Here is a 23,888-nt window from a genome sequence, read left to right on the forward strand (position 1 = left end):
AATTGAGCTTTTATATAGTGCAATATCCACTAAATGTGCTCAAAGCGCTTTACAAGGCAGGGGTCCCTGGTCAACAGCAACATTTAACATGTAGGACGGGACATGACGCCTGTTAGGCGATATTACAATTTTTCGGACAGAGACAACGCTGTTAACGGCCAGGTACTCATTTTATACCTGAGTACGGTGAGAGAATGTGAGTAAATAGCCTTTTCCAAGGGATCAACTATGCGCCGAGCGCGAGGCTCGAATCCAGGACCTTCCGATCCGAAAGCGAGTGTCATACCACTAGACCACATAGCCGCATAAGAAAGGAAAGAAGATTGATATTGTAATGACACACCCTTAGCAACACAACCATCTTGACTTAAAGAGGAATTAACTCACTCAACCCTAACACCGACTATATCCGTAGTTTATCAGGGTTACTTTTACCCCATTTATAAAACAGATTATAGCTCTAGTATTAAAGCTAATGTTTTTAGTGTTTACATGTTAATGGTAGTTACACTTTATAGTCATCTGGAACAACTACAAAAGACGTCTAACTTCTACCTCATGGCACAAGACCGAAGGGCCAGAGCTCACGTGGTCGCTGGTTCGGATAAGTAAGTAAGAAAGTAAGTTAATGGTAGTTGAATAAAAATATCTGTGCACATGCTCATTTTTAATACATTTTTTTTCAAATTTTGAAAAGGAACAAAAATATCTAGGATTGAGTGGGTTAATTTATGAATATAAAATCTTGCATGCAAAAAGACGCTCGCTGACTATCTTTCCTTTCGTTGTATACATTCATCATTGGTATAAAATACAATCAAAGACGAGGTGTTAAAAATGCTGTGACTAAGCATTTGTTTTGAATGTATAAATGTTGCTGATATTTCAACGATTGGATATTTTCTGCAAGATTGTGATTTTATCAACGTGCACAAAATTGCAGGTCTGATAACCGGATGCATTTTGGGCCTTTTTTTTAAACGTTGTTTTAATGGACAATATTTTCGCGTTGGTTTGAGAGTATATCCTTTACGACAACGAGCCCATAAGAATTTAGGTTATCAGAACTGCAAATAAGTAAACGTTGGCTTTTTTTTTCATCTTCATACATAATCAAAGTATTGCAAGTACACGTATCTGGGGTTAATTGGATTTGAACATACATCCTTCTAAGTAACGATAGCTCAATTCTCCCGACTGGGCGTCTGCATAAGAAGGCTTGTCCTAAATAAAAGGAATGCTTGAAACAACGAAATTAATTCAAGAGAAATCTGTAACCATGACAACGGAAGTAGAGAAAGGTAAGCGATTTATTTAACCTATAGATAGAGCGAAGTTGACGTCAATCAGGCGTTTGTTATTGCTTTTTGCCATCCGCGTTTATGAGTAATTCTCATTAAACTGTATTCACATTACTATAAACGTTCACTGTTACACACAATTGTGTGTGTTGGTCCGTTATACTTCCGGATGGCAATGTTGTGAACTTCTTAGTCAAGCGCATACTATTGATATAATATTACTATGATTATGTTTTGGTTTAGTATAAAGTTTAGTTATGATCACTTCTTCTAGTTGTAACAACGACGCTGTGTGCCTCGAACTATATAGTGTAATGTTCTTGATGTTGTGTGAAAAGGGTTCAATGCTCCGGTATTTGGGGTGAATTTTCATTCAGAATTTGTCACTTTGATATTTTCCCAAACCCGAGACTTCCCAACTACACAGAAAGGTCCCAAGTCTTGATCGTGTCAACGCCAAAAGTTTTTTTTCTCTTATTTTATTCTCTCATAATTTATTGTTTAATATAAATTTATAGAAAATCCCACACTGGCCTGTGAGAATGTTATGGTTCTATTCTGGCTATACTCTGAAAAAAAAAACCCCACCGACACATATTTAAAATTTTGGCCAGAAAACTCGTCCGTTTTATATCGATCGACAAAATTAAACCTCTCAAACCTGGGACTTACGAAGTCTCTAATAAAGTTCCAGGTTTGAGAGTTTTTGCCAAGATGAGGGTCGTTTTAATCGGTCGACTTTTGAAGTGTGATGTTTTGTGGCCAAAATGTTAAATACGTGTTTATTTTCTCTCCAGAGTTTGGCTGTGTTGTGTGTTGGGTTTGTCATTCATTCTAAATCAAAATATTCTGTCTGTTTGACAAAAATGTCGAGGATAAAATAAACTAAATTGTGATGGAGAGAGAATGATGCAAACATTAGACTGCTCGGATCAATGGCTTTAGCTTCAACTGACGTGTACATGATATATGCAGGTCTGACACACGACCCCACTTATGGGCCTAGTTTAACATTGTTGTAATGGACAATATTTTGCGTCATATTTTGAAAATTCCATTACAACAACAATGAGCCCATAAGGAATTGGATCATCAGATCTGTAAATATGTGCACATCGGTTTGAACGTCTAAAAAGCGCAATGTCCTCTTAATGTGTTCAAATCGCTTTACCACGGGTCCCAAGCCAACAGTGACGCTTAACGTGTAGGATGAGATCGCTTGTAAGGCGCTAGTACATTTGTTTTTGGACAGAGACAACGTTGTTACCGACCAGATACTCATTTTATGCCTGAGTACGGTGAGAGAACGTGAGTAAAGGCACTATTCCAAGGACTGGCTTTGCCTTGTTCATAGCGGGACTTGAAACGAGAACGTTCCGATCCGAAGGCGAGTGTCATACCACTTGACCGGAAAACCAAACTATTCGTGGAGATATAAACGTAATAGAAAAATTTTCCCTTAGATCTAGAGGTCTATGGAGCAGGATTTTATCCCAGTTTTGGTAGATAATAATAATAATAATAATAATAATAATAATAATAATAATAATAATAATAATAATAATAATAATAATAATAATAATAATAATGAAATTTATTAATATTGCGCCACTCCTCTATACAATAAAGCTCTAGGGCATAACAATAACTTCAATCCATTCAAATTTCTCTCTCTCTCTCTCTCTCTCTCTCTCTCTCTCTCTTCTCTCTCTCCTCTCTCTCTCTAACTCTATCTATCTATCTATCTATCTATCTATCTATCTATCTATCTATCTATCTATCTATCTATCTATCTATCTATCTATCTATCTCACTCCCAGTCTCTCTCGCTCTGAAATGGTCTGTTGTAATGGGGATATTATTATACTACGTCTCCGTGTGCTCGAGGTCATTGGTCACATTGGAAAGTGTGCTCAAAGCGACCCCTGACCAACAGCAACATGTAACATGTAGAACACAAGACATGACGCCATGTTAGGCGATATTACATTTTTTTCCCCGACAAAGACAACACTGTTTAACTACCAGGTACTCATTTTACACCTGAATACGATGAGAGAATGTGGGTAAAGAGCTTTGAGCACGTATCGTGGATATTGCGCTATATAAAAGCTCATGTATTTATATAAAAGCTCAAAATCTCAATGCACTACAGCAACGAATTGTGATCCCTCGTCTCAAAACGGTATTATGTCGGGATGGACCAGATGCTAAAAAGTCAAATTATAGTTAAAATGGTCAAAAACATGAAAGGTTGGTATAATTTAGCACAGTAGAATATGATAATCATTCTCGTCTATAAAGCATATAAACTCAACTTGAGCATGATATTTCTGGCTACAAATTCCATTTTCAGCATCTTAATCATCCCGACTTAATACCGTTTTGAGGCGAAGAGTCACAATTATTTTCAAGGTTATTTCTTTTTCCGATCCTCAGTACCTTTATTTTGTTCTCAACGATTAACGTTTGCCATATTGGCGTTTTTCGGCCACTTCTTCGTCTACTCGGAGAGGATTAATCTGTCGGTGGCCATTTTGTGCATGGTCCGAGAGGACGCTAAATCCAACACTACATCCCTTGGACAGGACGCCGTCAATGCAACAAACGAAACTGTCGAAGAGACGGTATCTACAAAAGAGGTAAGGGCGATAACCCAATTCCTCATGGGCTCATTGTTGTAATGGAAATCTCCAAAGATATTGCCAAATATTGTCCATTGGAACTATGTTAAACTTGGCCCATAAGTGGGTTCGGATGTCAGACCTGCATACATGTACACGTCAAATAAGGGTCAATTTCTTTGCGTAGACATCAGAGATGTTGTTCTGCGTCAGGCTAAAAGGCTGTAGAATATTGTCTCAGTGTTTTTTTTACCTGTAAACCACCTTCGTCATCTGCTTTCATATCGCGGTGAACAAAAATTCTAAAAATTGACTTTTAAGTTGAGTTGTAAGGTATTATTTGGCTATATTGTGGTCTTGCAATCAATATGACACTTAACCTCCGATTTTTTACGGGACTATTTACGTAAAGTGATACTGAGCATGTGATAGATTCGTAATATGCGATGCGTGATGCGTTGTGCGTATGATCTGCTAAACCTCTCTGTTGTCAATAATAATTTTATATCAAGCATGACCTATGATATCAAGCGACGTGTACATATATACGGGTCTGACATCCAAACTCGCTTATAGGCCTAGTTTAACATTTCATTTTTAAAGATTCCCATTACAACAATGAGCCCATAAGGAATTGGGTTATCAGACCTGCAAATAAGTGCACGTCGATATCAAGGATAAAATAATGTTTAACAATTAAATTGAGCTTTTAACATGTAGGACGAGACATGACGCCTGTTAGGCGATATTACAATTTTTCGGACAAAGACAACGCTGTTAACGGCAAGGTACTCATTTTACACCTGAGTACGATGAGAGAATGTGAGTTAAGAGTCTTTTCCAAGGACTCAACTATGCGTCGAGCGCGAGGCTCGAACCCAGGACCTTCCGATCCGAAAGCGAGTGTCATACCACTAGACCACATAGCCGCACAACAATTCATTATTCGTTGCATTGGCTTCCAGTGGAGAAGTGGATTGCGTACAAACTTGCCTGTGACTGTTTCAAGTGCATCCATAGCACAGTTCCACCAACTACTTGTCATCTCCTCTTTCTATCTACAATCCGAATCGCTCTCTCCGCTCATATACTTCCCTGTACTTGAACCGTTTGATTGCTAAGTCGAATTTTTCACGATCTGCTTTCGTACATTCTGCTCCTTTTTTGTGGAATGATCTTTCAGCAGACACCGGACACCGTCATTCCCTTCTGTCCCCCTTTAAAGCATTTTTTGAAGACAGTATTTCAATTTTCTGTGAGTGATTTTATGGATTTTATTGAATGATATAATATAGATATATGAGCGCATGTGAATTAATATATAAGCACTTCTGAGAACTGATGGTGGAAAGAGGCGCTATAGAAATTACGCATTATTATTATTATATATTTATATTATAATTATTATTATTATTATTATTATTATTATTATTATTATTATTATTATTATATTATTATTATTATTATTATTATTATTATTATTATATATTATTATTATTTCTTATTATTATTATTATATTATTATTATTATTATTATTATTATTATTATTATTATCATTATATCATTATTATTATATTATTATATTATTATTATTATTATTATTATTATTATTATTATTATTATTATTATTATATTATTATTATTATATATTATTATTATTATTATTATTATTATTATTATTATTATTATTATTATTATTATTATTATTTTTAAATTTATTATATTAATTTCTTCATTATTATTATTATTATTATTATTATTATTATTATTATTATTATTATTATTATTATTATTATTATTATTATTATCATTAGTATCATTATATTTATTATTATTATTATTATTATTATTATTATTATTATTATTATTATTATCATTATTATTATTATTATTATTATTATTATTATTATTATTATTATTATTTTCGTCGACATCTTAATATGATATCTTCTCCGTAAATTCAATGTCTTTTGTGCTTTACTCATTCCAGATGGGCGAGTTTGACTGGTCCAAGCTGATGCAATCCCAACTGTTGGCCACGTATTTCTATGGCTATGTCTTCACACAGATTCTTGGTGGGTTGGACAGGAGTCATCGTTAACTTATAGATAGTATGAAGTTGACGTCACTCAGGTCTTTGTTATTGCTTTTTGACGTCCGCGTTTATGAGTAATTCTCATTAAACTGTATTAACCAGACTATAAACGTTCATGGTTACATAGAGTTTTGTGTGTTGGTTCGTTACACTTCCGGATGGCAATGTTGTGAGCTTCTTAGCCAAGCGCGTACTATCTATAGCTTGACACTAGAACACACCAGGACTTATACTTTGACGTCATGTTTAGTGAGTTGTTAATAGAGCTCAACGAAAAAAGTGACTCCATTGGTTGACCTTTTGAATACAACTCACGATTTGTTTTCTTTTGTGGCCAAAGACTTGTCTTTTGACGTTTAAATTTTGATCGGTGTCAGGCTATGAGTTTACGATGGCTGTGGTTGGGTCGTCGCCATAGTTAACTCTTAGCCTGACACTGACCAAAATATGACGTCAAAAGACAAGTCTTTGCCACAAAGGAAAATAATCGTAAATCGTGGGTTGTATCGTAGCCATCGTTATGTTATAGCCTGGTATTGAAATCCAAAAGGACTGGCAGTTTGACGTCATTATTTGGTTTTTGCACCGCCTAGTGAGTTGTCGTTAGTAGTGCTCATGGAAACCAGTTATTTCATTGGTTGAACTATTGAATACAACTCACGATTGGTTTTCTTTTGTGGCAAAAGACTGGCATTTTGACGTCATTTTTTGGTCACTGTCTGGCCATAACTTTACGAAGGCCACGGCTGTATTCAACAGTTCAACCAATGGGACCACTTGTTTCCTTATGCACTCACTACGAACGACAACTCACTCACTAGCACAACCCTAAAAAAATGACGTCAAAATATAAGTCCCAGAGTAAGGCTTTACAAGTGGTCCCTGACCAATAGCAACCCTTAACATGTAGGACGAGATATGACGCCTGTTGCGCGATATTAAATTTTTCCCCTACAGAGACAACGCTTTTAGAGGCCAGGTACTCATTTTACACCTGAGTACGATGAGAGAATGTGAGTAAAGAGCATTTTCCAGGGACTCTACTATGCGCCAAGCAAGGCTCGAACACAGGTTAATATGGAAAATATCTTCCCAAGTTTAATAATCCATATTAGACCTTAGCTTGCCTAGTGTGATAGAAAACACAGTCCTTGAGAGCCTAACATGTATCCAGTTATCTTTTCTTATCTTATCCAAGGCTAATTAAGATAATAATATTATTATCCTTTCAATGACTTTTACACGGCATGATAGGACACAGTCTTATCAAATCATAAATTCATTATTATTTTTTTTTTACTATAACAAACGGTAATCAGAAGGTCTGAGGTTCGATCCCCAGTCGAGGTAGACAGATTTTTGTGATGTTTTTTTTCTTGTATTTTTCTTTCTTGCTTTGTCTGGCACCTTTCATACACAATTGTTCAGATCTTTATCTTACACTGGTGCCTGCTAAAATTTCTTAATTTTCTACATTTGATGATGACGTCATTAAATGTCGGAAAAAATGCTTATTTTAAAGTTGACAAAAATTTTATCTCAGGTGGCTGGTTGTCCTCCAGATATGGCGGAAAGAATGTGTGGGGATTTTGTCAGATCGCCAGCGGCGTATTGACCTTGTTGACCCCGATCAGTGCTCGGACTGACTTCTATCTTGTGTGTGTGGTTAGGGTGATGCTTGGTCTCGCTGCTGTAAGTTGTAATGTGTGTGTGTGTGTGTGTGTGTGTATGTGTGTGTGCATGTGTGTGTGTGTGTGTGGGTGTCTTTATGTATATTATGTAAATGGTTGTTGTGGTGATTGTGGTGGCGATGGCGGTGGTGATGATGATAATGATGATGATAATGATGATGATGATGATGATAATGATGATGATGATGATGATGATGATGATGATGATGATGATGATGATGATCATGGTGATGATGATCATCATGATGATGATGATGATGATGATGATGATGATTGTGTTATTGTTGTTAGTGGTAATTATGGTGGCGATGGCGGTTGTGATGATGATAATGATGATGATGATGATGATGATGATGATGGTGGTGATGATGATTATGATAATGATAATGATGATGATGATGATGGTGATGATTGTGGTGATGATGGTGGTGATGATGATGATGATGATGATGATGATGATGATGATGATGATGATGATGATGATGATGATGGTGATGATGGTGGTGATAATAATGATGATGATGTTGTTGTTGTTGTTCGTGGTGGTCGTGGCGGTGGTGTTGGTGGATGATGCTGACTTCGATCAATGGTCGCACTGACTTTTATCATGTTTGTGTTGTCAGGAAGGTGCTTTGATTTGGTTGGCTGCTGTAAGTTGGGATGTATGTAGATGTATATAAATGGTGGTGGTGTGGTGGTTGGTGTGTTCGTGTTTGTGGTGGTTGGTGTGGTGGTGTGTGGTGGTGGTTGGTGTGGTGGTGTTTGTGGTGGTTGGTGTGGTGGTGTTTGTGGTGGTTGTGGTGATGGTGCTGGTGGTGATAGTGATGGGAATGTTGTTGTTGTTGTTATTGTTGTTGATGTTGATGATGATGATGATGATGATGATGATGATGATGATGATGATGATGATGATGATGATGATGATGATGATGATATAAACTCTCTGTCAGTACGATAGCAAATCATCAGTTTTTAAACCCTGGTAAACAAAGAATAAAGGATACAACTGTAAGGCCAACACTTTAAAAGACAATTAAAAATGCCACCGGTTCCAGTAGAAAGTTTTAAAATCCGTTCAATAGGGCTCAACAGTCGTGACGTCACTTCCCTGGTAATGACGCATAATAATTGGTTCTAAACCATCGTAACAATGGCGGACGCCGATATCTTCATCACCGCCCTTATGAAATACTTCTCCGACGAGCATAAAAGTGTATCCAGAGGAGAAAAAAACCCATTTTAAATCTGATCCTGTTTTGATTGTTATACATTCTGATCACATGACATGTGAAAAAGTTCTAGCCGGCATAAAGAAAATAAAGTACCGATTTTCTTTGTTTAGAATCAAGCTGCTGGTTACTAGGCGGAAGTGACATCAGACTATTGAATCTTATTAATAATGTTTACATGTTATTCAACTGTTCCATCCTTCAGAGTCGATTCCCATTTTTTCCCCTCTGTCCGATGTGTACATATATGCAGGTCTGGCATCCGAACCTACTTATGGGCCTAGTTTAACATTGTTGTAATGGACAATATTTTGCGTCATTTTTTTTTTGAGATTTCCATTACAACAATGAGACCACGAGGAATCGGGTTATCAGAGCTGCAAATAGGGAATGAGATTAGCGGAAGAGTAGCGTCCCTTGATAGGACGTCACCCATAGTCTGTGACGTCACCGGCGGAAAAGTTATTAGAGAGAGAACGTCATGTTGGTTGTGCGCATGCGTCTCTCGTCCTCGCTTCCGGTGAAAGCGGCTTGAGACAATTCAAAACTAAATTGACGTTCTCTTTGTAAGGTGACGTCCGATCAAGGGATGCTACTCTTCCGCTAATCTCATTCCGTATAAGTACACGTTGACCCAATCACAAGACCTGTCTCCATTTCAGGGTGTGGCATTTCCGTCCGTCCATGCCTTGCTGGGAAGATGGGCACCGCCTCTGGAAAGAAGCAAGCTTGTCTCCTATTCTTTGGCAGGTGAGTCTTTATCTATGCTTGTTTAGATCTATGTGGAGAGAGTCATTTTCGTCACTTTAGCTGAATGGAAGATACTCTGGCAGTGTTAGGGCTCTTTTGTATGTGTATGGACGTTTGTAATTGTGTGTATATATGAATATGTGTATGTTTCTCTCTGTGTGTTTTGACTTGACTTATTTGACTTATGCCTCTTGGTTCCTGGTGAAGCATAAGACCTCAACAGCACTCTTCGATCTTATTCTGTCCTTGGCACAGCCCTTTGCCTCACCCCAGGTAAGATTGGAGACGCACAAATCTTGGTGAAGGCTTCTCTCCAAGTCTGTTTTGGACGACCCTGTTTCCTCTTTCCCTGTGGGTTCCATTCGAGAGACTTCTTGTGTGTGTGTGTGTGTGTGTGTGTGTGTGTGTTTTAGCAATACAAAATGTGTCCAAAAATCCATCAGTTGGAACGGTAGCTGCGCTAGCCGTGTCGTAGTTTTTATGTATGTGTATATGTATTTATGTGTGTATAGATGTGTATATCAACTATACACAATGTGTCCACAGGTCCATCAGTTGGAATGGTGGCAACTCTGGCAGTGTCAAGCTTCTTATGTATGTGTATGTGTATGTATATGTATATGTATATGTGTATGCATTATGTATGCTTGTAAATGTAAGCATATATAAATAGGTGTATGTTTCTCTCTGTGCTTTTTAGCAATACAAAATATGTCCACAGTGTCGGGGTCTTGTGTATGTGTATGTGTATGTATATGTGTATGCATTATGTATGCTTGTAAATGTGTGTATATATAAATAGGTGTGTCTTTTAGCAATACAAAATATGTCCACAGGTCCATCCATTGGAATGGTGGCCACCCTGGCAGTCTCGGGGTTCTTGTGTGAATATGGATTTGACAATGGATGGGCGTCCATCTTCTACCTTGGCGGTAAGGCAACGATCGACTTGTCTTCCATTTTCCTATCTTTGTTATGCTTTTCCCCTATTTTCTTTGTATTTTTGTTCTGTTTTAGCGGCTACGTGGTCTTGTAGTATGACACTCGCTTTCGGATCGGAAGGTCCTGGGTTCGAGCCTCGCTCGACGCATAGTTGAGTCCTTAAAAAAGGCTCTTTATTCACATTATCACACCGTACTAAGGTGTAAATTTAGTACCTGGCCGTTAACAGCGTTGTCTCTGTCCGAAAAAAAAAAGATTAAATATCGTCTAACAGGCGTCTTTTCGCGTTCTACATGTTACGTGTCACTGATGGTGAGGGACCCTATGCAAAGCGCTTTGAGCACGTTTAGTGGATATTGCGATATATAAAAGCTCATTTTTTTCATCTTCCCCCTTTTTGTAGTTATGCATATCAACAGTAATACTCCGAAGGAGTCAAACATTTTATGTGAAGGACAACATTTATCCTCTTTTTTATTTATCTATGATGTATAACTTTGATTCTACGTTGTATTAAGGAAATCTACAATTGAAAGACGGAAAATAGAGAATGGTGTCCCTCAGGGGTATGTCTAGTCACCCATGTTGTTTAATGTCCACATAAAAAAACATACACAAACAGTTCTTTCTTATAGCTGTTTGGTCCTTGCTCATCAATTGTTTAAAATAGACTAATACCTAGAATGTAACCATTGTTAGTATTTGCATAATATCAAAACGGAAATTCCACTGTGGCAAATGAATGGTGAGAAAATAAAAATGGTGGCTGATGCATACAGCCCTTACGTAATCCCTTTCCATAGGTAGTTAAAATTTCCAGTCTTGGAACTACAAATGTTTTAAATTTCCAGTCATAGACTATAAATGTTTGAATTTTCCTGTCCTGGAGTTTCACATGTTTGAAATTTCGAGTCTTGGAACTACAAATGTTTGAATTTTCCTGTCCTGTAACGATTAATGTTTGAAATTTCCACTCTTGGAACTACAAATGTTTTAAATTTCCAGTCGTGGAACTATAAATGTTCGAAATCTACAAATGATTAAATTTTTCTATCCTGGAATTATACATGTTTGAATTTTCCAATCTGGGACAGACACATGTGTTTGTAAGTTCCAGTCTGGGACACACACATGTGTTTGTAAGTTCCAGTCTGGGACAGACACATGTGTTTGTAAGTTCCAGTCTGGGACACACACGTGTGTTTGTAAGTTCCAGTCTGGGAACTACCAATGTTTATATTTTCCAGTCTGAAATACACTCGTTTGAAATTTCCATTCTCGGAACCAAAAAGAATGTAATATTCCCAGTCTGAGAATTACACATCATTGATATTTCCATTCTTTGAACTGCAAATTTTTTGAAATTTCCAGTCTGAGAATTACACATCACTGAAATGTGCCTTCTCGGAAGTGAACTAAAAAGGTTTAACATTCCCAGTCTGAGAATTACATATTATTGAAATTTCCATTCTCGGAACTGAACTAAAAAGTGACCCTACGCCTCGAAGCGGTATTATGTCAGGATTTGGAAAACGAGGAAAACCGGTTTTAAAGTGGGAATGGTCAAAATTATCAAATTTCAGTTTTTGGTTGTTTCAGAAACTACAATCATTTTTCTACATGAAAACATAATAATTCAAAAAAGATATTGAGGATAAGTTATATAAATTTAAAGTTTAAAAAGCAACTATCAATGACACATTCAAATCGAGAGTTGACTTTCTCTCAGAGAGCAACCATTTTCAAGACTTTGTAATATTAAGTCTTTTCCTCCACCAATACCATGTAAGATACCACAACAAAGGGCGTTTCTTTATCTATCTCAGAGAAAGCATGAATGTTTCCACAATTTCATGGTTCAACCAATAATGAACTTTAAAAACTGTAAACAAGTCTAGGTTTTTCCCTGACAACTTTACAAACGAATGATTCTGATTGGTCAACGCTCATCACATGCGCCTGTTTGCCATTAAAATGCCCGGGCAATGTGTCATGACGTCAGCATGCGTGGGTTACATATGTGTACATTTTGATACACACCACGTGCTGTTATTTCTTTGTCTAGCTGCATTGGTTAATGATCTAAGTGAGAGTCCTTTGTCCCTCTTTCTTTATTCATGAAATTATAGGACATGCAAAGACTTTAACTGGGTGGGGTTCCTGACCTCCCATAGTGGCATGGAGGTACTTACTGTCTTCTATCCTCCTATATCTGTTTTCCAACTTGCTTTCTGTCTTTGTCTTGGAATGAGACTTGGTTTTGTCCTGACCCTGATCGGATACCCTTGGTGAGAGGGGAAACAGATGCATAGTTAGTTTTGGGAGATGATATTTCTTTCCTTGGAAATCATCTCTCTGCTATGTAATGTATTATGTTTTGTTAACATATCATAATATGATCTTTCTTTTTTATTTTTGTTGTTGTTTTATTTATTTTAAGGACATCTTACATAATAATGAATAACTACAAAAGTAATGATTGGATTATTTCAAACATTTGTATATGTACATTATCAAAATATGTTCTAAACTCATGCCAAATTCAGTTATGCCAAAACTCCGGTTTCATCGGAAAATAAATCCGGTCTGGAGCAAAAAAAATCAAAAACAACAAAACAACGGGTTACGGGCAACTTCCGTCAAATTCCGGTGAGGTTAAAATGTTCCAAAGATACCCCCTCCCTCCAGTCACAACTAACACAACCACCACCACCACCACCACCACCACCACTACCACCACCACATCATCTTCATTACCACTACTAGTACAACCACAACCACCATCACCACCACATCATCATCACTATTACTACAACCGTCACTACCACTACTACTACAACCACCACATCATCATCATCATCACTACCACTACAACTACAACCACCACCACCACATCATCATTACCACAACAGCTACAACCATCACCACAACATCATCATCACTACCACCACTACTACAACTACCACCATCACTACAACTACTTCTACAACCACCACCACCTCACTATCATCACTACCACTACAACTACAACCACCACCACCACCACATCAACTTCATTACCACTACTACTACAACCACCACCATCACCACATCATCATCACTACCTCTCCTACTACAACCACCACCACATCATCACTACAACCCGTACTTCAACTACAACCACCATCACAACCACATCATCATCACTACTACTACAACCATCACTACCACTGCTACTACAACCACATCACCTTCCCTACCACAACTACTACAATCACCATATCACTATCCCTACCACCACTACTACAACAACCACCACATCACCGTCCCCACCACTACTGCAACAATCTCCACATCACCATCCCTACCACCACTATTACAACAACTACCACATCACCATCCATGCCACCACAACTACAACCACCATTACATCATCATCTCTACTACCACCATCACATCACCATCCCTGCAACTACCAGTGTTGCAAGCGTCGTAAAAACCCTTCAAACAAATTTAGCACACACACACACACATACATACACACACACACACTTGATTAATTTTCATGTTCACCTTCCTGTACTTGCCAATAATAGCTAATCACAAATACTTTAACCTCAAACTTTAGCCTCAATAGTTTTTCAAGTTCATGTTGCTCTACTTTCCCCTAGATTCCCTAGATACTTTTAGCACCCTCTCTCTCTCTCTCTCTCTCTCTCTCTCTCTCTCTCTCTCTCTCAAACACTCACACACACACATACTACAACCACCACCACCACATTTTTATCACGACCATTACTACTACAACCACCACCACCACCACATCATCAGTACCACTACAACGTCAACCACCACCACCACCACATCATCACTACCACTACTACTTCAACCACCACCACCACATCATCAGTACCACTACAACGTCAACCACCACCACCACCACATCATCACTACCACTACTACTTCAACCACCACCACCACATCATTATAATTTCCACTACTACTACAACCACCACCACCACATCATCATTACTACTACAACCACCCGAACTACATCATCACTACTACTACTACAACCACCACACCACATCATCACTACTACTTCAACCCAGCCACTACTACAACTACAGCCACCACCACCACCACCACCACATAATCATCAATACCACTACTACTACTACTACTACTACTACTACTAACTACTACTACTACTACTACTACTACTACTACTACAACTGCCATTATCACTCATCATCATCATCATCACTACTACTACTACTACTACTACTACTACTACTACTACTACTACTACTACTACTACTACTAGTACTACTACTACTACTACTACTACTACTACTACTACTACTACTACTACTACTACTACTACTACCACCACCACTACTACTACTACTACTACTACTACTACTACTACTACTACTACTACTACCACTACTACTACTACTACTACTACTACTACTACTACTACTACTACTACTACTACTAATAATAATAATAATACAACTACTACTACAACCACCATCACAACATCATCCTCACTACCACCATTACTATAATCACTACCATTAGGATTTGGAGATCTACTTCATTTGAAATAAGGAAACTTTGGGGCTGTATTTGGCAATGTGTTTAGATATCATAATATAGTTCTAATCGGTTATCTATTTAGATCTAAACAATATTTAAACACGGTACCAAATACCATCCAAATTCCCTTTCGGCATTGAAATTCCTCCGAGTGGTGCCTGAAATTCCTGTGAGTCAAATTGAAAATTGAAGTCTCTGCAAAGTTTGCTATTTTCGTCAAATTTCCAATGCCCGTATCTAAGGCGTTAACTTTGCCCATTGATTTGACTGTGCGTGAAAATGGTGCCTCACATCAAAGTCGATTTTCTCAAAAAGTTGACTTTTACACTCTCCCTACTTCAAACGGCCATATCTCGGCAATGAAGAATCAGTATTTTATAAATTTGATATCAAATTTTAAAGCTTAAAAAAAGCTATGATTGGGTACAAAAAACCCAAAATTGAAAAATCCAACTTAATACCGTTTCGAGGCGGAGGGTCACAAATGGTTTTACATTCCCAGTCTGAGAATTACACATTATTGAAATTTACATTCTACAAACTGCAGATGTTTGAAATTTCCAGTCCTGGAACTACACTTTTGAAATTTTCCGTCTGCATGCGTGCTTGTGGTGTCGTTTTCTCTGATGTCTCATCACTTCCCTACTCCAGGCATTTTCAACTTGATATGGGTGGCTGCCTGGTTCTTTCTCACCGCCGACGGTCCAGATAAACACAGGCGGATCTCGGACAGGGAGAGGATTTACATTCAACATGCTATAGGCAAAGGAAAGGCCAATGTGGTAACAAGTATCGTTTTTTTAAAAAAACTGATTAGTGCAGTGCAGAAAAACTAAATGATGATGATGATGATGATGATGATGATGATGATGATAATGATGATGATAAGGATAATAATAATGACGATGATGATGATGATGATAAGGATAATAATGATGGTGATTAGGATTATAATGAGGACGATGATGATAATGATAGCGACAACGACGACGACGACGACGACGACGACGATGATGATGATGATGATGATGATAAGGATAATAATGATGATGATTATGATGATGATGATGATGATAAGGATAATAATAATGATGATGATGATGATGATGATAAGGATAATAATGATGATGATTATGATGATGATGATGATGATTTCTAAAGCTGGTTGGCTACTACCGGCTAGATAATGGTAGTATAATTGTCACAAGAAATTTGTCACAAAAATTTGGGTCAAACAACTCGTCCATCAAATATCGATCGATTTAAGTAAAGAGCGTGTAGGTAACGATTGTTATGTTACCAAGAGCTCTCACTTCCCGCTTTTGGTGAAGCCACGCATCTTCCATCTTCTACTCGTATTTTCTTCATTGTATCAGTAAGCCTAGCGCGCATGATACACGCAGAGCACACCCACCTCGCTGTCTTGCCTGGCACGCGACAATAGCATTGCGGTTAAGAGAAGTGAGAGCTCTTGGTAACTACGTTACCCTACACACTCTTTGATTTAAGTGACCCTCATCTTGGCAAAAACTCTCAACCGCGAACTTCGTGCAGCCGCAGATTTGAGAGTCTTTTTTGTTGCCAAGATGAGGATGAAGTCCCAGGTTTGAGAGTTTTTGCCAAGGTGAGGGTCATTTAAATCGATCGATATTTCAAGAACGAGTTTTCTGGTCAAATTTTTAAATTCATGTTTTTATTTACTTCTTAGAGTATTGCAGTTAACTAGTTTATACAATTTTTGATTCACTTCCGGTAGACCATCAAAGTTCCGTGGAGCAAAATCTTCCAATCCAGGGCTGTCTATGGAATTATCGTGGCTCACATGGGCTCCACCTACACAACCAATACCCTGCTTACCTCCCTTCCCATGTTCATGAAAGAAGCATTGGAGTTTGATATTGAACAGGTCAGGATAAAACTGTTGTAGGAACAACTCTCTCTCTCTCTATATATATCCCTCTCTCTCTCTCTCTCTCTCTCTATATATATATATATATATATATATATATATATATCTATATATATATATCTATATATATATATATATATATATATATATATATCCCTCTCTCTCGCTCGCTCTCCTCTCTCTCTATCTCTCTCTCTCTCTCTCTCTCTCTCTCTCTTTCTCTCTCTTTCTCCCTCTCTCTCTCTCTCTCTCTCTCTCTCTCTCTCTCTCTCTACAAACAGCAAAATGATTAATGACATAAATATCTAAGTGAAGATGAATTTTCATAACAGTTTCGAAAACCCAATCACACTCTCTCTCTCTTACTCACACACCTCCACATACACCTACACACACACACACACACACACACACACACACACACACACCTCCACATACACCTATACACAAACACACAACCACAAACACACACACACACACACACATGCTGATCTGAGAGTATTTGTAAAACAAAAATGAGTTCATAAAACAAACAAACAAAAACAACTTGAGTTTTATATAGCGCAATATACACTAAATGTGCTAAATGCTCTTTATAAGGGGTCCCTGGCCAACAGCAACACGTAACATTTAGAACGGGACATGACATGACGCCTGTTAGGCAATATTACATATTTTTTCGACAGAGACAACGCTGTTAGCTTCCAGGAACTCATTTTACACCTAAGCACAATGAGAGAATGTGAGTGAAGAGCCTTTTCCAAGGACTCAACAATGCGCCGAGAGAGGCTCGAACTCAGAACCTTCCGATCCGAAAGCGAGTGTCATACCACTAGACCTCATTATAGTCGCACAAATTGGGTTATCAGACCTGCATATAATATACGTCACTATGTACCGGGCCCCTTTAAAAGCACTTTGGATTATTTTCTGAGTGTGGATATTGCTCAATATAAATGCGCAATTTTTTTTCTAAATGTATTTTTCAGAATGGTCTTCTCTCGGCCTTGCCTTTCGTCATGCAGTTTCTGGCCGCCATTTTGTTTGGTTTCATGGCGGATAAATTCATAGAGCTGAAATGGCTGAGTGTCAAAAATACCAGGAAATTATTTCAGTCAACATGTAAGTTGTTTTCTATAGATAGTATGCACTTGGCTTAGAAGCTCACAACATTGCCATCCGGAAGTATAACGGACCAACACACAAAACTATGTGTAACCATGACCCTTTATAGTCTGGTTAATACAGTTTAGTGAGAATCACTCACAAACGCGGATGGCAAAACACAATAACAAAGGCTTGAGTGACGTCATCTTCAATCTATCTATTGATACTATGCGTTAGATTTAAAAAATAAACTCACAACATCCACCAGCCTGATACAACGTACCAACACACGAAACTATGTTTAACCAAAAAAACGTCAATTGATAGATAGAATGAAGTTGATGTCACTCAGGCCTTTGTTATTGTCTCATGCCATCCATGTTTATGAGTTATTCTCACTCAACTGTATTAACCAGACAATAGATAGTATGAAGATGACGTCACTCAGGACTTGTTATTGCTTTTTGCCATCAGCGTTTATGAGTTATTCTCACTCAACTGTATTAACCACGCTATAAACCTTCAAGGTTACACATCGTTTTGTGTGTTGGTTCGTTATATTTCCGGATGGCAATGTTGTGAACTTCTTAGCCAAGCGCATACTATCTATAGATAGATCGAATGTGACGCCACTCTGGTCTTTGTTGTTGTTATTTTTGCCACCCATGTTTATGAGTAATTCTCACTAAACTGTATTAACCAGACTATAAACTACAGGTTACACATTGTTTTGTGTGTTGGTCCGTTATACTCCCGGATGGCAATGTTGTGAGCTTCTTAGCCAAGCGCATCCTTTCTATTTTAAAATAGAATTACACCCTTCCGCCACGACAACATGAGATCCCGTCGCCTAGGCATTCCACGAAGGAATATAAATAATCCATCAAACAATATGTCTGATGTCAACAGGAATCACCCATGTTGTCCAAGTGAGCAAATTGGGGATTAATAATCTTTCCCAAGGAAAAAACCCAAAGTGCCTTAAGCGGAGCTCGAACCCTTGATCTTCCGGATCACAGTGCAAGCCTTAACCACTAGGTTCTCTACGCCCCCCCCCCCCCCCCCCCCATACTATCTATTGCTCTTTACAAAAGCTCGTGTTGTTTAGCTGATAAAAATAATACTTGCAAAAGTAAGGAGCATACAGCTATTTTAGATTCAAACTGAACTTACTGGTGTCATTTGCATTCCTTCTATAGCTTCCCTGGGGTCAGCGGCCATGTTCTGTCTGGCAGTCCAGATGGACAGCAGCAGACGAAATGTCGTTGTGGTCATCATGTGTCTGGCCGCTGGCCTGAACAGTGCCAATCGTGGAGGGTATCTCAGCAACCATTTGGATTTGGCTCCAAGGTAGGTTTTCGTTTTATACCAATGAGGGGAGAGGAGTATGGGATATGGTGGGGTTAATAAACACATCTATAGATAGTATGCGCTTGGCTAAGGAGCTCACAACATTGCCATCCGGAAGTAAAACGGACCGACACACAAAAGTCTGTGTAACCATCATCGTTTATAGTCAGGTCCATACAGTTCAGTGAGAATTACTCACAAACGCGGATGGCAAAAAACAATAACAAGACCCGAGTGACGTCAACTTCGAACTATCTATAGATATTATAATACAATAAGCTCATATTGAAGCCTATTTCTGTTGAATGTAACAGAATGTATCTAACATACTTTGTTATCAAAAGTTTCTCCTTGTTATCTAAAAATGTTAAAACCAGCCACGACTACGACCACCATGACGACCACCGCCACCACCACCACCACCACCACCATCACCACCACCACCACCACCACCACCATCACCACCACCACCAACATCACCACCATCACCATCACCATCATCATCACCCGCTCCACCACCACCACCACCACATTCACCACCATTACCACTTACACAACGACCACCATCACCATAAGCCCCCCCCCAACCATCACCACCACCACCCCCACCCCCATCACCACCACCAACACATCCTCTTCATTGTTTATTTCTCTCCATCAGCTACTCTGGAGTCCTATTCGGCATCACTAACACCTTCTCCAACGTCTTTGGTATCACAGCACCACTCGTGGCAGGGGCACTCACTCCCAACGTTAGTAAATATACAATACTTAAATAGAGTTGGAGGAGAGGGGGGAGGGGGAGGGTCCAACGTCTTTGGTATCACAGCACCACTCGTGGCAGAGGCACTCACTCCCAACGTTAGTAAATATACAACATTTAAATAGAGTTGGAGGAGAGGGAGAGGGGGGAGGGGGAGGGGGGGGAGGGGTTCAACGTCTTTGGTATCACAGCACCACTCGTGGCATAGGCAATCACTCCCAACGTTAGTAAATATACAACACTTAAATAGAGTTGGAGGAGAGGAGGAAGGGGGGGGGGAGGGTCCAACGTCTTTAGTATCACAGCACCACTCGTGGCAGAGGCAATCACTCCCAACGTTAGTAACTATACAACACTTAAAAGAGTTGGAGGAGAGGGGGAGGGAGGGTCCAACGTCTTTGGTATCACAGCTCCACTCGTGGCAGAGGCACTCACTCCCAACGTTAGTAAATATACAACACTTAAAAAGAGTTGGAGGAGAGGGGGGGAGGGGGGGGGGGAGGGTCCAACGTCTTTAGTATCACAGCACCACTCGTGGCAGAGGCACTCACTCCCAACGTTAGTAAATATACAACACTTAAAAAGGAGTGTGGAGGAGGGGGGGGAGGGGGAGGGTCCAACGTCTTTGGTATCACAGCACCACTCGTGGCAGAGGCACTCACTCCCAACGTTAGTAAATATACAACACTTAAATAGAGTTGGAGGTGAGGGGGAGGAGGGGGGAGGGGGAGGGGGGGGGGAAGGGTCCAACGTCTTTGGTATCACAGCACCACTCGTGGCAGAGGCAATCACTCCCAACGTTAGTAAATATACAACACTTAAATAGAGTTGGAGGAGAGGAGGGGGGGGGGGGGGGGGGAGGGTCCAACGTCTTTGGTATCACAGCACCACTCGTGGCAGAGGCAATCACTCCCAACGTCAGTAAATATACAACACTTAAAAGAGTTGGAGGAGAGGGGGGGGGGGGGGGGAGGGTCCAACGTCTTTGGTATCACAGCTCCACTCGTGGCAGAGGCACTCACTCCCAACGTTAGTAAATATACAACACTTAAATAGAGTTGGAGGAGAGGGGGGGAGGGGGGGGGGAGGGTCCAACGTCTTTGGTATCACAGCACCACTCGTGGCAGAGGCACTCACTCCCAACGTCAGTAAATATACAACACTTAAATAGAGTTGGAGGAGAGGGGGAGGGGAGGGGGAGGGTCCAACGTCTTTGGTATCACAGCACCACTCGTGGCAGGGCACTCACTCCCAACGTTAGTAAATATACAACACTTAAAAGAGTTGGAGGAGAGGGGGGGGGGGGGGGGAGGGGAGGGTCCAACGTCTTTGGTATCACAGCTCCACTGGTGGCAGAGGCACTCACTCCCAACGTTAGTAAATATACAACACTTAAATAGAGTTGGAGGAGAGGGGAGGGGGGGGGGAGGGTCCAACGTCTTTGGTATCACAGCACCACTCGTGGCAGGGGCACTTACTCCCAACGTTATTAAATATACAATACTTAAATAGAGTTGGAGGAGAGGGGGGGGGGAGGGGGGGGGTCCAACGTCTTTGGTATCACAGCACCAGGTAGGGGCACAAACTCCAAACTTGAGTAAATCTACAACATTCAACCAAAAGTATTATATGATCATTTGATTAAGTAGGGTTATTTCCCATGCATTACCTTTTCAGTGTTGTATTTTGAAATCGTCATCGTCGTATTTCATGTTGTTTCATGAAATGTGAATTGTTTGAGTTGTATATGTTGTCCATAAGGTTAACTGTTATTTTTAGATGTTTTAAAAAATGATTCTATTTAATTATTATGTTATAATTCAATCTAGATATTAAACAATTAATCTGTTAATTCAATTTTTAAATGATGCTATTCCACTTCTTCTTCTTCTTCTTCTTCTTCTTCTTCTTCTTCTCTTCTCTCTATATATATATAAGAATATATTATATATATATATATATATATATATATATATATATATATATATATATGTGAGTGTTGGTGGATACTCCTAGGTACGAAAGTGCTCGATAATGATGGTTAGAGCTAATAATATAAGATATGCCAACTGACAACGTGGATGAAAGCCCCAGAAACATATGTTTTGGCCACACATATGAGAGTGATCCCATTTATACACATTGAAATATATATATAAGAAAACAACACAATGATATATTATGAAATATATTTGACAACCTTGTTTGCAATTTTCATCCACAGAAAACGGCGGGCGAATGGGCGAATGTGTTTTACGTGACGTCAGCAGTTTGTGTGGTCGCCGTCATTGTGTACGTCCTATTGGCTGACGGAGAACTTCAAGAATGGGCCATTATCAAGGACACATCAGTGAAGGTTGTGGACCCAAAACTAGAAGGTTCTAAAGAAAATGGAGAGGCAGGCCCGGATGATGAAGCTGGAAGCCGTCTATAGATAGTTCGAAGTTGGCGTCACTCTGGTCTTTGTTATTAGATTTTGCCATCCGCGTTTATGAGTAGTTCTCACAAAACTGTATTAACCAGACTATAATCAATTAAGGTTACACATTGTTATGTGTGTTGGTCCATCATACTTCCGGATGGCACTGTTGTGAGTTTCTTGGCCAAGTGCATACTAACTATAGAAGTTCGAAGTTGGCGTCACTCTAGTCTTTGTTATTAGTTTTTGCCATCCGCGTTTATAAGTAATTCTCACTAAACTGTATCAACCCGACTATTTACGTTCATGGTTATACATTGTTTAGTGTGTTGGTCCGCTATAGATAGTATGCGCTTGGCTAAGAAGCTCATAACATTACCATCCGGAAGTATAACGGACCAACACACAAAACTGTGTGTGTCCATGAACGTTTATAGTCAGGTTAATACAGTTCAGTGAGTATTACTCATAAACGCGGATGGCAAAAAACAATAACAAAGACCAGAGTGACGTCATCTTCGAACTATCTATACTTCCTGATGGCAATGTTGTGAGCTTCTTAGCCAAGTGCATATTATCTATAAATTAAAGAAAAATGAAACAATGCCTTACACTAGACACCTAGATAACCACGCCTCTCTGACAGTCGTCATAATGTAAACAATGGCAATGATTGGTACACATAGCAAACAACACAGGTTTTACTATTGATGGTGTGTGCCTAAGTAAAATACCCACTATTCTACCGCTTAATCAATAGAACCAACACAGAAAATTAATGTGTTTAGTTAAAAGTTTATGATATGATCGAGAAAATCGTTTGGAAACTAGTCACCCATCTGGCGGTTAAAAAACAATATCAATGATCAGAGAGAGAGAGAGAGAGAGGGAGAGAGAGAGAGAGAGAGAGAGAGGGAGGGAGAGCGAGAGAGAGAGTGAGCGAGAGAGAGTGAGAGAGAGAGAGGTAGACAGATAGAGAGAGAGATAGAGAGAGAAATAGAGAGAGATAGAGGGATAGATAGAGAGAGGTAGACAGATAGATAGATAGATAGAGAGAGAGAGAGAGAGAGCGAGAGTGAGAGTGAGCGAGAGAGAGTGAGAGAGAGAGGTAGACAGATAGAGA

The 23,888-nt window shown here is 39.2% G+C and overlaps 1 protein-coding gene across 1 annotated transcript; it reads left to right on the forward strand.

Annotated features, from left to right (window-relative positions):
* The first annotated feature begins 614 nt into the window (after nt 1-614).
* Nucleotides 615-23,361, forward strand: LOC144971906 (sialin-like). The gene is made up of 12 exons (XM_078912978.1): nt 615-1,301; nt 3,741-3,943; nt 5,917-6,001; nt 7,565-7,713; nt 9,604-9,691; nt 10,528-10,623; nt 15,869-15,999; nt 16,974-17,123; nt 18,116-18,248; nt 19,433-19,583; nt 20,245-20,335; nt 22,571-23,361. Exons 1-12 carry the CDS (start codon nt 1,238-1,240, stop codon nt 22,778-22,780), a joined length of 1,551 nt encoding a protein of 516 aa, XP_078769104.1. The 5' UTR covers nt 615-1,237; the 3' UTR covers nt 22,781-23,361.
* The last annotated feature ends 527 nt before the right edge of the window (nt 23,362-23,888 follow it).

This window comes from Berghia stephanieae, chromosome 4 (genome assembly GCF_034508935.2).
Source record: "Berghia stephanieae isolate SIO BIC M18660-M18661 chromosome 4, UCSD_Bste_1.3, whole genome shotgun sequence".
NCBI lineage: Eukaryota > Metazoa > Mollusca > Gastropoda > Nudibranchia > Aeolidiidae > Berghia > Berghia stephanieae.

Excerpts from the sequence above, each read along its gene's own strand:
- LOC144971906 (XM_078912978.1), top strand. The coding sequence starts at position 1,238 with ATGCTTGAAACAACGAAATTAATTCAAGAGAAATCTGTAACCATGACA. Across the intron at positions 6,002-7,564 it reads TGTCTTCACACAGATTCTTG|GTGGCTGGTTGTCCTCCAGA; the intron begins GTGGGTTGGACA and ends ATTTTATCTCAG. Across the intron at positions 20,336-22,570 it reads CAGGGGCACTCACTCCCAAC|AAAACGGCGGGCGAATGGGC; the intron begins GTTAGTAAATAT and ends TTTCATCCACAG.